Genomic DNA, 14895 nt, shown 5'->3' with positions numbered 1-14895 from the left:
GGATAGACGGGAGCCTGTCATTTTACTGTACGTAGATTTCCATAAAGCATTTGATAAGAAGCTTGTACATTCAAAGAATTTACAATTGAGAAGGTGGTGTTAGAAAAGCCATCCTTACTTAAAATCGATAAGGTACCAGGATCGGATGAGATGTATCCTAAGCTACTGAGGGAAGTGAGAGTGAAAATTGTAGAGGCGTCAGTGATAATCTTCCAGTCTTAAGACACAGAAGCAGTACCAGAGAATGGGTGAATGTTAAAAGGGGTGCAAGGAAAAAGCCAGCAACTACAGGCAGTCAGTTTGACTTCAGTGGGAGGGAAACTATATGGGACAAAAATTGTCTCTTAGATAAGTACAGGATAATTAAAGAAAAGCAGCACAGATTTATTAAGGGATGTTTAACTTGTTTTATGAGATAACAGAGTAGGTTGATAAGGACAACACTGTTGCTGTGGGTGTGGGGTATGGATTTTCGCAAGCATTTGACAGTGTCACACAACAGACTGGAGTAAGATTCTAGCTCATGGAACAAAAGGGAAAGTAGGTGCTTAGAAAATAAATGGGTGTGTGACAAAACAGCGAGTAGTTATAAATGGTTGATTTCAGACTGAAGGAAGGTTTATAGTGGAGTTCAAAAGGGATGGTGTAGGGACACCCTTTTCGATTTGTATTAATGACCTAGATTGCGGTGTTCAAGGCATGGTTCACAAATTTGCAGCTGATACAAAGATTGAAAATGTCATCAATTGTATTGAGGATTGTCTTGAAATTCAAACAGACATGTTAGTGGATTGGGCAGACAAAGGCAAAACAAGTTCAATGCAGAGAAATGTGTAATGATTCACTTTGGCAGGAAGAATATAGAGAGACAATGTAAACTAAAAGGAGAAACTCTAAAGGAGGTGTGGGAACTGAAGAATCTCAGTGTATATGTAATAAGTTATTGAAGAAATTGGTGCAATTTGAGAGAGCGGGTAAAGCATATAAAAACTTAGGTTCTCTTAATAGGGGCATTGAGTGCAAGAGTAAGGTGCATGTTGAAATTATATGAGACATTAGTTAGGCCTAATCTGGAATACTGTGTCCAATATTGAAGAAGGATGATTCAAAGGTAAGGAACTGTAGCTATGAGGTTAGATTAAAGGTTGGAATTGTTTTCCTTGGAGAAAAATAAGCTGACAGGAGATGGAGGTATTGAATATCCTGAGGAGTATGGGCAGGGTAGATAGTGAGTAACTACTCCCACTTGAGACCAGTAAATAAATATACTTACAAAAGGAATAAAAGTGATGTAAGGAAGTTTTATTTTCAGCCAGAGGATGGAACCTGGAATGAACTTCCTGAGTGGTGGAGGCAGGTTTTATTGAGTTACTCAAAAGACAATTGGATTGCTATCTGAAAAAGAATATACAATGTTAGGGGGGTAAAGCAGTGAGTGCAATTAGGTAGAATGTTCTTTCAGAGAGCCAGTGCAGACTCGATGGACCCAATGGCCTCCTTCCATACTGCAAAGATTGTGAATCTGTAAGTTTTCTAGTCGTTGGACTGATAGATGAATTACGCGGACCTTGCTTTCAATACTCCAACTAACTTGACATTTTCCAAACTAATTTGTGTGCTGTAGTATTTACTTTGCAGCAGAATTAATACTAATTTGTAACAGAAACAATTTTTGTTTTCTTGCTCTGAAGCAGTGGAAGAATTTACACGCACTTCACATAGATTGATGCTCAGTTTAACAATAACATTTGTCCGTCTTGCAGGTCACAGTCAGTGGTAGAACCAGGTGCCCTGAAGCACGAAGACCAGGATGATGATAACACTCAGCCACTCCTGGCTCTGGACTGAAGGCATTTCATAAGTCACATAAACAATGGCAACTCCAGGGCTGGAAACTCAGTGGTGTAAACGTTAATGGAGCACTTGCTTAAATCAAATCACATTCAGCTACGTGATGTGTTTTTTTTCTTTTTAGAAAGGCAAAATTCAGATATGATTAGTTGTCAGCTATCTCGTCGGAACATTCGGATGTTGATTAAAGAATAAGAAACCATTTAAAATAATATACCTAAAGGATTTTGTATCTGCTGCAAGTGATCTGACAGTAGCCATGGCAGCAGATATTAATATTTTGCCTAAGAGTGAAGGTATATTTTCATTCATTCAGAATTGTTTAGGTTTTGGATAAGAGGCATGTAATATTCAGATGTATTTGTGCCTTTGAGTGGTGGCATCAAGAGGATTCATTTTTATATTTCGATATCAGAATGGAAAACTCAAAAACAAGTTTCAAATAAAAGGGAGGATGAAAAAACATTTAAGTGCCAAAGATCTATATATCCATATCTTGATTTTCTAGATAAATGTTCAAAATTCATCAATGCATTTTATTTAAATTCAGTAACAGAAGCTAATATTGCCAACATCAAAACTGTTTTTGATTGGACAAATAAAGAAGAATTACTCAAGTTCTTTTGTGTTTTATTTTGAGAAATATCAAGGTTGGTGACTTTTACAGCATTTTACAAAGGGTGTGTGTTTATCAATAACTTACTGATATTCAATTCCAACATCTTATTTCATCTCAGCATTAACTGTAATTAAACGCTTACTAATACAAAGCTGGTTCTTGATCCACGAGCTGTATAAAAACCTAAAGTATAATTAAACACTTTAATTTCAAAAATAATTATTTACAGTTGAAATACAGTATTGAAACCTAACAATCATAGTGGTAGCTCCTTTTTGTTCAAAGCACATCAGCTTTATACCCTTTTAAAAAAGGCATATAATTCCATTTGTCTCAATACTAAAAAGTTATATAAAACACACAAAATGAAGATGAGCAAAGTATAATTGAATGAGTGCAACTGTGAAAGACATGACAACTCACTCATAAAAAAATAACTTCTAGAACATGGATTTGACGGTTTCATATATGCAAAAGTAATTGTAGTGTCCTATTCTCAAGAAAACCATTACAGCAAAGTATCAATTGACATGATACTGGTACTTGGAACACCTACCCATAATACTCAGAGCAAATTCATTTTTTTCAATGATATACAGTAGTACTAATTTTAGAATCAAAACCTCAGCAAGTCAATGACAGGATATAAAAAGAATTGCACTGCCTTAACTGGTTGACTGAATCCACTTTACAAAGACAAATCTGATATCAAAAGGAAAACGATAAACTATTCCAAAAGAATGTCATAATAAATGCAATCTATTTATTCTGTCAGTAGAATAGAATGCAGTCGCTTATCCCATTGCAAGTAGTCATTTGAAATAGAAATGGATGAAGCTGCACTTTTAAAAAAAACCTAGTGTAAGCTAATATGAAATTAATTCCAAACTTGAGTAAGATCTCTAATCATCTTTAAGTCTACAGTAGATTAGAATTGATTTGAATGCTGGGTTTGGCAGAGAAATTAGAAGTATCCATATTATCAATGACAGTTCTTACTAAAAATGCAACGTTTTATGACTAATGATCACCAACAGCATTTGAGTTTCTATTCACGCATCTGCAAGTGTTTTAGAATGGAGAAACAAAGGGAAAAGTATCATACAGTTTGGAATGTTAACCATTTACAACTTGTTATAGGATCATTGTAGCTAATCACCATGTTTTTATGGTTACATTAAGGCTTTTTTAAAAAGTAAAACTAGACATGAAACCTCACTGAATATTACCCCCTTACTATTTTGATGTTCCTTTTGAGGGTGAACTCAATCTCATTGGACTTTAGGACAAATCAATATCATTAGAATGCCAGGCACCATGCAGCTTTAGCCATCACTATAAAAAAAATCCTGAATTCAGTGCATCAGACAAGAGGCGGGTAAAACATGAAGCCACAATATCCAGATACTAGAGTAACATAAATGGAGGAGTATTTAGCTGCATATGCATTAAGGAGAGCTCCAGTAATATTAGCATATGTGAAATAGACAGCAATAAACTAGATTAAAGACTCCTCCTATCTGTGCAGCTAATCCAATTCCTTTCAGTAAATCTATCAAAACTAGTATCTACAGCATTGGTGTAACAGATCAAAAATGTGTTATATTTAATTCTCAATATCTCTACACATTTTTGTTAGACTAATATATAATTTCCCATGCTCTTCCTGTACCTAACATACTGCTAATTCGTGTGCCAAAACATATCATATGTGGAGATTGCATTTTCGCCCACATTCTGGTGTGGGTCATAACCCTCATCTCTGCAGGTACCTGATTGCTCCTATGACTGCTTTGAGACAAAGGTATCTTGGTGATGTGGTGAACTCAGCCCTCCTTTGCTTTGTTCCCGCAAAGTAAAATCTGTCATTTACACTTGGCATAATAAATTTGAACATAAAAACATATGGTCATTTTATTGTAGATGTATTAAGGCTGTCACAAGCCATCTGTTTTTTGGCATTTTGTACAGATGTATCAGCTGACTGCTGGATGATTGCATCTTTCATGCTGGCATTTGTTCATTTTTGTCACACTAAAAAAGTTCAACGTTGGCATCTGCAACAGCTAGCATCTTCTGGAAGCACATTTTGGGATCTTTCTTCAGAAAATACTTATGCGTAATTCTGCATTCAAAGGAGGGTTCATTTTTATGCTTAGTAAAACAATCTTAATGGTCAGTAACTTGCTCCATGACTGCAGCCAATATTTTATAATTTCTACTATTTTTATTTGAACAGTGGCCACTACTGACATTGCTGGGGAAATGACTTTGGACGAGTTGCTAAGCACAGTGTGGGGGAGCTAAGTATACGCACAGATACATCTGTTAACTCAGGATGCCTCAGTGATCATGTCATTTCAACTCTGTGTGTTAATCAATCTCGCTCTCACTGTCAGGCTTAGTAACTTCTCAAAGGCAGCTCCCCCACTGAGGGCTGCAGCATTCACTATAAACAGAATAAAAAAAATCAAAAAATTAAGAGAAGCAGGATAAAATAAACTCAAAATTAATATTTTAGCACTTGATTATTAAAAGTGTGCTATTGCGTGAACCACTATAATTCATTCATATTAGCAAAGAAGAAATTCTGATTTCAACTAAATCTGTGTGCAAAAATACTTCAGCAAATGCAATCAGGTGAAGTACAAATCATCTTCATGTAACTTGTCAATATCAATGATTAAGGAACTCCTGAATATCTGCTCAAGAAATATTATCAAAATGTATACAGAATAGTTCTATATGGAAATACAACGCACTGAAGACCTGTCATTTGAATGCGACAACTTTTGTACCTTGTAGGAATTAGACCTAATATTATTTAATATGATGGAAAGTTATGTAATCCAATGATTTTTCCAATGAAGGGGTTCTTTAATCGCTTGAGGTGAACTACATTGCAGGATTGATATTGTTCCAAATCATAACTGGAAAATGCCATGTTGAATTTTCTTCAGTAGATCTTATTCAGCTATGATTTTCCCATTTCGATTCATAGAGGACACAGTTCAAGTTTGCATCACCCAACCTCTAAATAAAATATGCCCCCTTAAAAATATTCCAGGAGACCTTTGTATTGAATCAACTGATTTTTTTCCCCCAAAATGCATTGCTCCATAACCTTGGAAAACTCTCCTGCACCAAGAATTTCAGGAAAAAATAAACAAATCAACGGAATTTGTTACACTTCATTATGTAAGACAATTTCTTCACGTTTACTCAACTCTCAAATGTCCCTCTCCAGTCTATGTCCTAAATATGCCATTAGATTGGGGAAAGGGTTCTTTGTTGGTGAGGCGTCAACTCTGGGTGCCAAACGTCCACTATGAAGATAAGCCGAAAGCTGTCAGCATCCTGCCAAACTTCATGCTCAAATGAATCATCAAAGATAATCACCTTCCCCTCCTTCCATTCTCTGCGAAAAGAGTAACAGTGAATTTGGATCAATATTTGTTGAAAAGCAGAATTGAAACTTAGAGATATTTAACATATAAAAGAGAATTTGGTAAAAAAAATTGTTTCCTAAAACAGGGCATCAGTAGGTAATGCCTAGTGCTGGTTGGGCCAAATGGCCTGTTTCTGCGCTGTATATCTTAGTAATTCTGCGCAAGAGTCATACTTTGTCTCTAGCTGAAGCAGCTGTTGCCACTCTAGATTTTTTGTTTTTTGAAATGTTGGTTGCGCGCTTCATTAACATTAAATGCTTAAAAATTACTCAAAACAAGTTTAATTGCATTGCCCTGAGCAGTTGTTATAGGAATACTGGTCATGACATTTTTGTTGATTAAGGTGAGAGATGTTGGTGGGAAACACTTTTATCATCTACTCCATGGTAAGACAGCAAATTGCAATAATGCACCTGTGCCCCAACGTTTATGAACACTCCTACACCAGCAGTGGGGATTTGGGGACTGTTTCCACCTTTCAGGGCATACCAATTTAAAGGTGAGGTGAGAGTAGCTGCCATTGACTTGAGATGACATTTGACAGTGTGTGGCATCAAGGAGCCCTAACAAAACTGGAGTTAATGGGAATCAGGTTGGAGTCATACCAAGCACAAAGATGATTGTGTTTTTTGGAGGTCAATCATCTCAGCTCCATGACATCATTGCAGGAATTCCTCAGAGGATTGTCTGAAACTCAAGCAACTTCAGCTGCTTTATCAATGACCTTCCTTCACTTCAGCATCATTCGTGACTCCTCAGATACTGAAGCAGTCTATGTTCAAACGCAGCCTGACTTGGACAATACCCGGGTTGGGTTGATAAGTCAAAGTGCCAGGCAATGGCCATTTCCAATAATAGGGGATTTAACCATTTTCACTTGACATTCAATGGCATTACAATCACTGAATCCCCCACCATCAATATCCTGGTGAGGTGGGGGGTGGGGAAGGGGGTGATGGAGGGGGGAGGTTACCACTGACCAGAAACTGAACTGGACTAGCCATATAAACACTGCGTTTATAAGAGCTGGTCAAAGGCTTGAAATCTTTCAGCAAGTAGTTCACTTCCTGACCCAAAAACCTGTCGACCACCTACAAGGCACAGGTCCTGAGTGTGAAGGAATACTTTCCACTTGTCTAGATGACTGTAGCTCCAACAACATAAGAAGCTCAACACAATCTAGGACAAAGCAGCCCACTGGATTGGCACCCCATCCACGAACATTCAATCCCTCCACCATCAATAAACAGGTGGCAACAGCGTGTACCATCTACAAGATATATTGAAGGAACTAATCAAAGTTCCTTAGAAAGAACCTTCCAAACCCACGACCACTGCCAGCAAGAATAACCTGGTCAGCAGATGACTGGGAACGCCACCACTTGGAAGTTCCCTTCCAAGTCACTTACCATCATGACTTAGAAATATATCACCGTTCCTTCACTGTTGCTGAATCAAAATCTTGGAACTCCCCCCATCCCCCCCCCAAACCACATCAAACAGCACTGTGGGAGTACCTACATCACTAAGATTGCAGCGGTTCAACAAGGCAGCTCACCACCACCTTCTCAAAAGCAATTAGGGACAGGGAATAAAGCCTGGCCTAGCCAACAATGCCCACATCCCACAAATGAAAAAAAAAACGTATTCTGCCTTTGGTTAAGACAAAATGGTTTAAGATTTAGTTGTTTAGCTGTCTAGGATAGATGAAATGGAATGTCATCAAAACACCCATCATGTTATTAAATGAAATCTTTAGAAATATAAACCTAATTATATATCTGAATTCTAATGTAACAAGGTTGGCTGGGATTTTGTCAGAGCAGTGGTGGGCCTCATGATGGGGAGGAAAGCCAAGGGGCACCCCACTCCAGCAGTTTTATGGAGCCCTGGCTGGAATTCCTGCCAATTTAGCAGCTAAGGGGCTGCCATTGGACTTCCATCCCTTTAAAACTAAGGGCTCATCTCCAAGAGGTACCAGTCGCCAACTCTTCATTCTCAGCAGTGCCACTGGGAGCTATAGCCACTGCTGACACTGCAGTGGAGGAAGGTTGTTGGTGAGGATGGCGGTGGGGAGTTGGTGTTGTTGCCAGCAGATTGGGGGACAGCCATGGCCAGTGGGGGTCCCCTCTGTGGGCCAGGTGTACCCTATTAGGAGGGGCCACACCCCCTAAACCCACAGGTAGGCCCACCTGTGGCAGAAGAGGCTTTCATTGGCTACTTGGTTAGCAAAATTGGCCTTTGGGCAGGCAGGCCATTCTCCATCTGCCCCACCAGTAGCAAAATACCATGACAGCAAGAAGGTAGTGGAGACTTGGCACCACACTCCCAGCTTATTTTTCCGGAACATTCCTATCCAGCATCCACCCCCCTCATCACCCCCCAAACCCCAACCACTGAAATGCAGAAATTAATTTAAGGCTAATTAAGCTACATTTCAGTGGAGGAATTCAAATGGTTGCCTCCAATTAATAAATAATTGGGTTGGATAGTTTTCCAAAGCTCCAGCTGTAACTTTTTGGCTGTAACTCAGGAGTTAAGGTGGTAGATTGAGAGATTGAGAAATATTAAGGCAAAAATACAGCAGCAGTAATGCAACACCAGTTTTCTTTTCCCCTTGTAGAAAACTTGGGTGAGGCAAGATTAAAGGTTCCTGTAACTTTGAAGCTTGATTCTTGACATGTTTGAAAAATATCAGGAAATGTCTTACCTGGTGTCATTGGCACAGCGTATTCTACACCCTTGTTTTGGAATAACCAGGCCAAGATGCATTCTCAGGCGGCAGTTTGTGGGTCCGGTGTGAGGCCATACATGAGTCCCTGGATGCATGACTGAATACTTAATCTAAAAAAATACACAATAATAAATTCAAAATGATTTCCTCACATTTACAATTTAGAGCGATCTTGATGAATGCCTTATGATACCAATTTTATATCAATAGATTATGTGCTTTAAGAAACTGACTATGGACAAAATCCTTGCCAAAATATTATTTACATTTCTCAGCTTCAGCAAAGTTGCCCTGCAGACTCCTGAGAGGGGAAACAAGAATCTATGCAAATAACAAGGATAGATTTATAAAAAAGATCAAATATTAACAAAAAAAAAACTGTTGTCAAAAGTCAAAAAGATAGGGGGAGTGAAACTAATGTACCTTTCGATTTATTTAGCATCTGCTTCGGGGACGTTCTTTGGAATGATCTTGAGACACTGAGTAGGTGATGATTTTGGTAGATAATTTGGTAACGAGTAGCTAGCATATTAATTGTGGATATAATGGACAAGAAAATGTGGCTGATATTTGGATTTTTAAGCCCCACTTTGACAATTAATGTCTAAGATAAAAAGTCACAGGGTGAGGTAAGGTATGGCACTGAGTAAAAAAATTTCTGAAATCAGGAAACTGAGGCTAGCCATAATTGGTAACATTTAGGCTAGTAAGAACTTATGACTGGGTTATGCAGGAAACCCATCTTGGAATTGTAGCTATTTCTATAATGTGCAATGAGTTCTAATTATAGCAGACACAATATGTCTGGCATTCAGGTAAACTGTATAAATTGTGGTATCTGTACTTAATACCCTAAAATAATGGGCATGGAATCAAGTTACCTGGAGAAATCAATATATTCATTGCTTGTTTCCACTTAAAAGAGGTGTTTTTGTACCCCTCAAGTGCTATGACTTTAAGGAACAGGCAGAAATAGGCTTTCTTGTAAGTTTAAATCAGAAGAAAGGATAAATGTTTATTTCTCAACATCCAAAGCACAATTGAAACACCACTTACTCCTCACACATGCACATGGTTTAATAAAAAAGGTTACTTCTAATCAGCCCTCAGTTGAAATGTTGTCTCATGATGCACTGAAGAAAAAAAATAGAAAGTTGGAAATTTCTGGCGACGAATTCACACCAGTTCACCCTAAACAACAACAAGCCTCTAGCTTTCCAGTCAATGTTGATCGAGACGCTGAGTAAAGAACTAAACTCTGGCAGGTTAAACGAACAGGCCCCTATTCTTTGTCCAAGCTGATTTTTGCGGCAGGGTCCTCCCTTGCACTGGGTGAGAGATAGCTTCCCCCTTGGTCTGTCCTGCCCTGGCCTGCTCTTGTGCATATGGTACGTACAGTTTCTGTCACGTGACAATAGGATTGATGTTTTTCATTATCCACACAATGAGTTGATGACTAAATGATTCGCAACATAATGGAGAGTGGCTACTATCTCTTCAACATTCCAGTTATGCCTCATAACTTGAAATTCCATTTTCACGGGGCCAGCAAGTTTAGCAGCAATTGTCATTTTAAATCTCTTCCACTGAAATGGTGAGGGATAGAACATAGAAAAACTACAGCACAAACAGGCCCTTCGGCCCACAAGTTGCGCCGATTATATCCATACCTACTAGACTTACCTGTAACCCTCAATTCTAATAATATTTAATTGCAACTTGGAAGACTATATATATTTTGGATAATGCCCCAGAAATATGTTCAGGTCTGTAAAGAAACCACAAAATAAGTCACTTCCCTCTCTGGAGTCTATTTTGTGAAGGGGCATATAAGATGATGAATGGGATGGATAGGATAGAGGTGGAGAGGCTCTTCCCGCTCAGAAAGGACAGTAGGATTAGCGGGCACAGCCTCAAGATAAAGGGGGGACGGTTTAGAATGGAGTTGAGGAGGAACTTCTTCACTCAAAGGGTGGTGAATCTCTGAAATTCTCTGCCCGTTGAAGTGGTGGAGGCTGCCTTGTTAAATATATTTAAGACGCGGGTTGATAGGTTTTTGATAGGCAAGGGGATTAAGGGTTATGGGGAAGAGGGTGGGAATGTGGAACTGAGCCACGACAGATCAGCCATGATCTTATTGAATGGCGGGGCAGGCTCAAGTGGCTAGATGGCCTACTCCTGCTCCTATTTCTTATGTTCTTATGTTCAGTGTCCACATTTCACCTCCCAATAAGTTTTGTAGGCATATGACCAAAGGACAACTAAGTAAACAAAACACCGTTGCTTCAATTAACTATTATGGATGGTTCATATTATATCAGCAATTTGATTAGAGCATTGTAATATTAAACCAAACAGACAAACAACAAGAGAATGTTGCAACCACGGTCAGAAGGACCTAGGTAACAGATCTGATAAGTAGTTGTTACAGATCAATCTAAAAAATTATACAATAATCAAATGCAAGTAAATGACTGAGTGCATTAACAAGAGCACTGCGCAAAGCCTCAGAATCTTGAGAGGAGACCAACAAACATGGCTTCAAAATCAAGTATTTAAGTTTGAAAAAGGTCAAGAAGGTTGGGCTTTATTTTTGAGGAAAGTGGAGAGTTTAAGTTAATCTAATTGAAATTCAAGGAATATTGACAAATTGGAAACAGGAATGGCATGGACAATGTTGAAGGATTTAAATACCCTGTCAAAAGTGAGCAAATTAGGCATAAGAAGGGTAGTCAGCCAAAACTTTTACAAAAGGGAGTAGAGCTGTGGAGCAAGTTACTGGGAAAGATCATTGAAGCAGACGTTACAAACAGGGTGATATCCAAAGGAAGAAAAGGCGTGTGAGATATGGAGAGTAGAATAGGATTTGATCAGTCTTTTAAAAGGCATTGAGCTTGTTTAGCGTAATGACCTTTTCCTGTACCTAAAACTGTTCATGTCCTTTTGCCTTCACCAACCCACTTGTTGCTGAAGAAACATTCTTTTCAGAAGAAATGCGTACATCTAGTGGGATAAAGTTTCCGTTATGAGATTTTTTTTCCATAGTAAGAAGTCTCACAACACTAAGTCTAACAGGTTTACTTGGAATCATGAACTTGAGTGCTGCTCTTTCACAACACCCATTCTCAACAACCTTTCTGGACACAATGTCCTTGTTCAAAATTGTTTAAAATTAAGGCCCTAGACATGTTATTGATTCATTTGCTTTTCAAATAAGCCACTAAGTGCATCCTATTGATTCACATGCAAAGTATGAAATGGGGGTGGGTAAGCCAGGGTTACAGGTCAAAAACAGCTGTCAACCTTGAAGTTACTCAGGAACAGTAGTTCCACTGCTTGCTAATGATAATTGCTCACCAGGAGATTTATTATAGAGAGTTTTAAGATCCTCTTACATAGCTGACTTCTGTTTCTATTCTTTCCAATATAGCAAGTATAATATAAACTGTCTAATCAGCTAGCACTGCTAAAAAAAATTTAAAAACATCTCTGTGCAGCAGTTCTGTATGCTATGGTGGATAGGGCAATCTATCAATATTTGCCATGGGAATCTCATGAATAGTTCGTAAAACAAAATAAGTTGGCTATTTGACCTTTGACTGACCAATCAGGCCCACAAACAAAATGAAATCAGACAAAAGAAGTTCATTGCTATTCAACTTCAAAAGAACCAATACCCACTGGCTAGTTCCCAGGTTGTTATACATGGCTACTGTTCTCAATTCACTCCACCCAGTGTTTTGTTTTGGAAGTAGCTACACATCCAATTCCTTTGCTGTGTAATCACACACAGGCGTGCAGGCAGAAGGGTGTGGGTGGCCCTAAAATTCCCCAGATGGCGTTCTTGCCTACCTGGAAGTCTCTAACCTATCCTCAATTTGGGGCAGTTGAGGCCTGTGGGGTCCACCCCAATTGAGGCCCTTAAAAGGCCATTTAAAGAACTTTTCTTGCCTCAATTATGAGGTCACAGGAGGTGGTCAGGGATTTGGCAGATGTCCACATTCAGACCTGAGACAGGAAGCCCTCCCTCACATGCCCATTTTCCAGCTCAGACATTCCACACAAGGACTGTGCCTTCCCTCCACCCCACCCCAAATCCCAAGAATTGGTGGGGGTGGGGGGGATACCGTTCTATATGCTATGCTGGATAGGGCAATCAGTGGAGGGTACCTCCACTCTTGCCTTTGCCATCACAACCTACAATCCTTTCCGGGTCCCCCCTTCCATACCTACCTATCACGAATCCTTGGCTTACATGGTCTGTGGACTCCTGCACTTTGACAAACGGAACTATTTGTAGTCCCAGATATGGCCATCACTCCTAGTGGTACTGCTGGGACTACATAGCTACTGGTTAATCAAATGACTGGCAGCTCTGAAGCAAATCTTTTTCCCAAATGAGAGGCAGAAGTCCCAGCACTCCATAGAGCACCAAATGGCTGCGAGGTTGCCCTGATCATCAGGATGCATAACCTACTGACTTTTACAGCAGAGGGGCTGGAGATCCTAATCCTTTTTATGTGAATTAACCATTCTTGAACCCCTAGATCAAGATGATCAATGCAGTTTTGTCCTGTAGATCTACATAAGAATGTGACGAAATATTTGTTTGAAAGGCTGTCAACTGATCAGTTTAGGTTGATTTACAAGGTTGAGACCATGAACAATGAACTATATCACCAATAGTCTTTAACATACTTCACTCAAAAACTAAACTGATTTTAAAACTGAATAGTTTACTGTGGAAATTTAGCCAAAGAAGGCATTTATCAGGCTTAGTGTTAATTAGCCTAGATTTGCAATCAGAAGTGAACGAGTAGCATCTGCTGTTTGTGTTCACAGACTTTTTGTGAGCTTTTGCACAGCAAAGTACGGTAATCAGAGAACCATTTCAGCGTGGTGTTGTCTACAGGGGATCTGGAGCATGTAAGAATAGGGCAAGTAACGGCAAGTCCCTTTGAACGAGATTAAAATATCCTTATGAGCCCCACAGAATCTAAACTAGGAAGTGTAAATTAAATGATTTAATTCAATGTAAAATCACACAGAAAGTAAATCGAGGAAAAGAGAGATGGAATTGAAAGGGGACAGGTTAATGGTAAATGTAAAAAAAGACTTTTAATTTTTATCAAAACTCTGAATTCCAAAAAAAACTGCACAAGAGATGGAAATGTAGACTGGAATTTTACAAGCCCTTTGGTGTGGGTAAGTGTCAGAGGGTGTTTTGGGTCACCCAGGAACAAACATTTGGGCATGACAAAGGTTGGTAGCCTTCAGCCATACTAAATAACTTATGGAAAAAGGATTAATATAAAATGCAAGGCCATCAAGTGAATTTTCAGCCTTAGAGGCACTTCCCATAGGCAGAATTCCACCTTATTTAATTCAATGTAATATCACATACAGAAAATAAATAAAGAGCAGATGAAATTGAAAGAGGTTGGATTGGTTGGGTAGAGGTTGGTAATGTAGAAAAACTTCTAATTCTTAGAAGAACTCCAATGTTAATTATAATGAGAAGGAATGAGACTCAACAGTTGTAGACTCAACTTTTCAGTGTCAGGGAGATTGTTTAGTAAGACCTATCACACCAATTTACATACACTTGAATGGACAAATTCTAACTTTCTCTTGCATTTTTAGTTAATAACTAGTGGGTAGGTATTGCAAATTCATGATCTTACTGTGTAATAATAGTCTTTTGGCCAGGTACAGATAGCGAAGATTGTAGAGAAGCATGCAACTCAGATAGCAACTTCCTGATTTCCTTGTTTAACTGCACTTTTCAAGATGCCAGAAGCTGCTGCCAGATTTACTCCATAATAATTGAATGCCAATAGTCTCATGGTTATTTATTTATTCATTTATGGGATGTGGGTGCCCTAATTAGGCCAACTTTTATTGCCCATCGCTGGTTGCAGTTAGAATCATAGAATCCTTACAGTTTGGCAAGAGATCATTTGACCCATTGAGCCTGCACCGACAACAATCCCACTCAAGTCCTATCCTGATAACACTGCATATTTACCCTGCTAATCTCCCTGACACGAAGGGGCAATTGAGCGTGGCCAATCAACCTAAGATATGCATCTTTGGACTGTGGGAGGAAATCAGAGAACCCGGAGGAAACTCACGCAGACATGAGGAGAATGTGCAAACTCCACACCGACAGTGACCAGAGGCTGGAATTGAACCCAGATCCATGGTGCTGTGAGGCAACAGTGCTAACCACTATGCTACCC

General features: G+C 39.0%; 2 protein-coding genes across 11 annotated transcripts in view; one reads left to right on the top strand and one right to left on the bottom strand.

Moving 5' to 3' along the window:
* Positions 1-2391, top strand: part of LOC145346649 (clavesin-1-like) — an 86306-nt gene extending 83915 nt beyond the window's left edge. For all 3 annotated transcript variants that reach the window (XM_080194186.1, XM_080194187.1, XM_080194184.1), the window contains one exon: positions 1764-2391. In XM_080194186.1, coding sequence (XP_080050312.1) covers positions 1764-1848 — 85 coding nt within the window. In that variant the 3' untranslated portion in view covers positions 1849-2391. The remainder of the gene's footprint in view (positions 1-1763) is intronic.
* Positions 2392-2464: 73 nt separating this feature from the next.
* Positions 2465-14895, bottom strand: part of unm_hu7910 (un-named hu7910) — a 209986-nt gene continuing 197555 nt past the window's right edge. For all 8 annotated transcript variants that reach the window (XM_080194173.1, XM_080194174.1, XM_080194175.1 and 5 more), the window contains 2 exons: positions 8630-8763; positions 2465-5888 (listed from right to left, as the gene is read on the bottom strand). In XM_080194173.1, the coding sequence (XP_080050299.1) occupies positions 5738-5888; positions 8630-8763 (285 nt within the window). In that variant the 3' untranslated portion in view covers positions 2465-5737. The remainder of the gene's footprint in view (positions 5889-8629; positions 8764-14895) is intronic.

The sequence above is a fragment of the Carcharhinus amblyrhynchos genome, chromosome 8 (genome assembly GCF_965287045.1).
Source record: "Carcharhinus amblyrhynchos chromosome 8, sCarAmb.v2.hapA, whole genome shotgun sequence".
Lineage (NCBI taxonomy): Eukaryota > Metazoa > Chordata > Chondrichthyes > Carcharhiniformes > Carcharhinidae > Carcharhinus > Carcharhinus amblyrhynchos.
The sequence above is the reverse complement of the archived record's forward strand: the minus strand, read 5'-3'. Positions and strand labels throughout refer to the sequence as shown.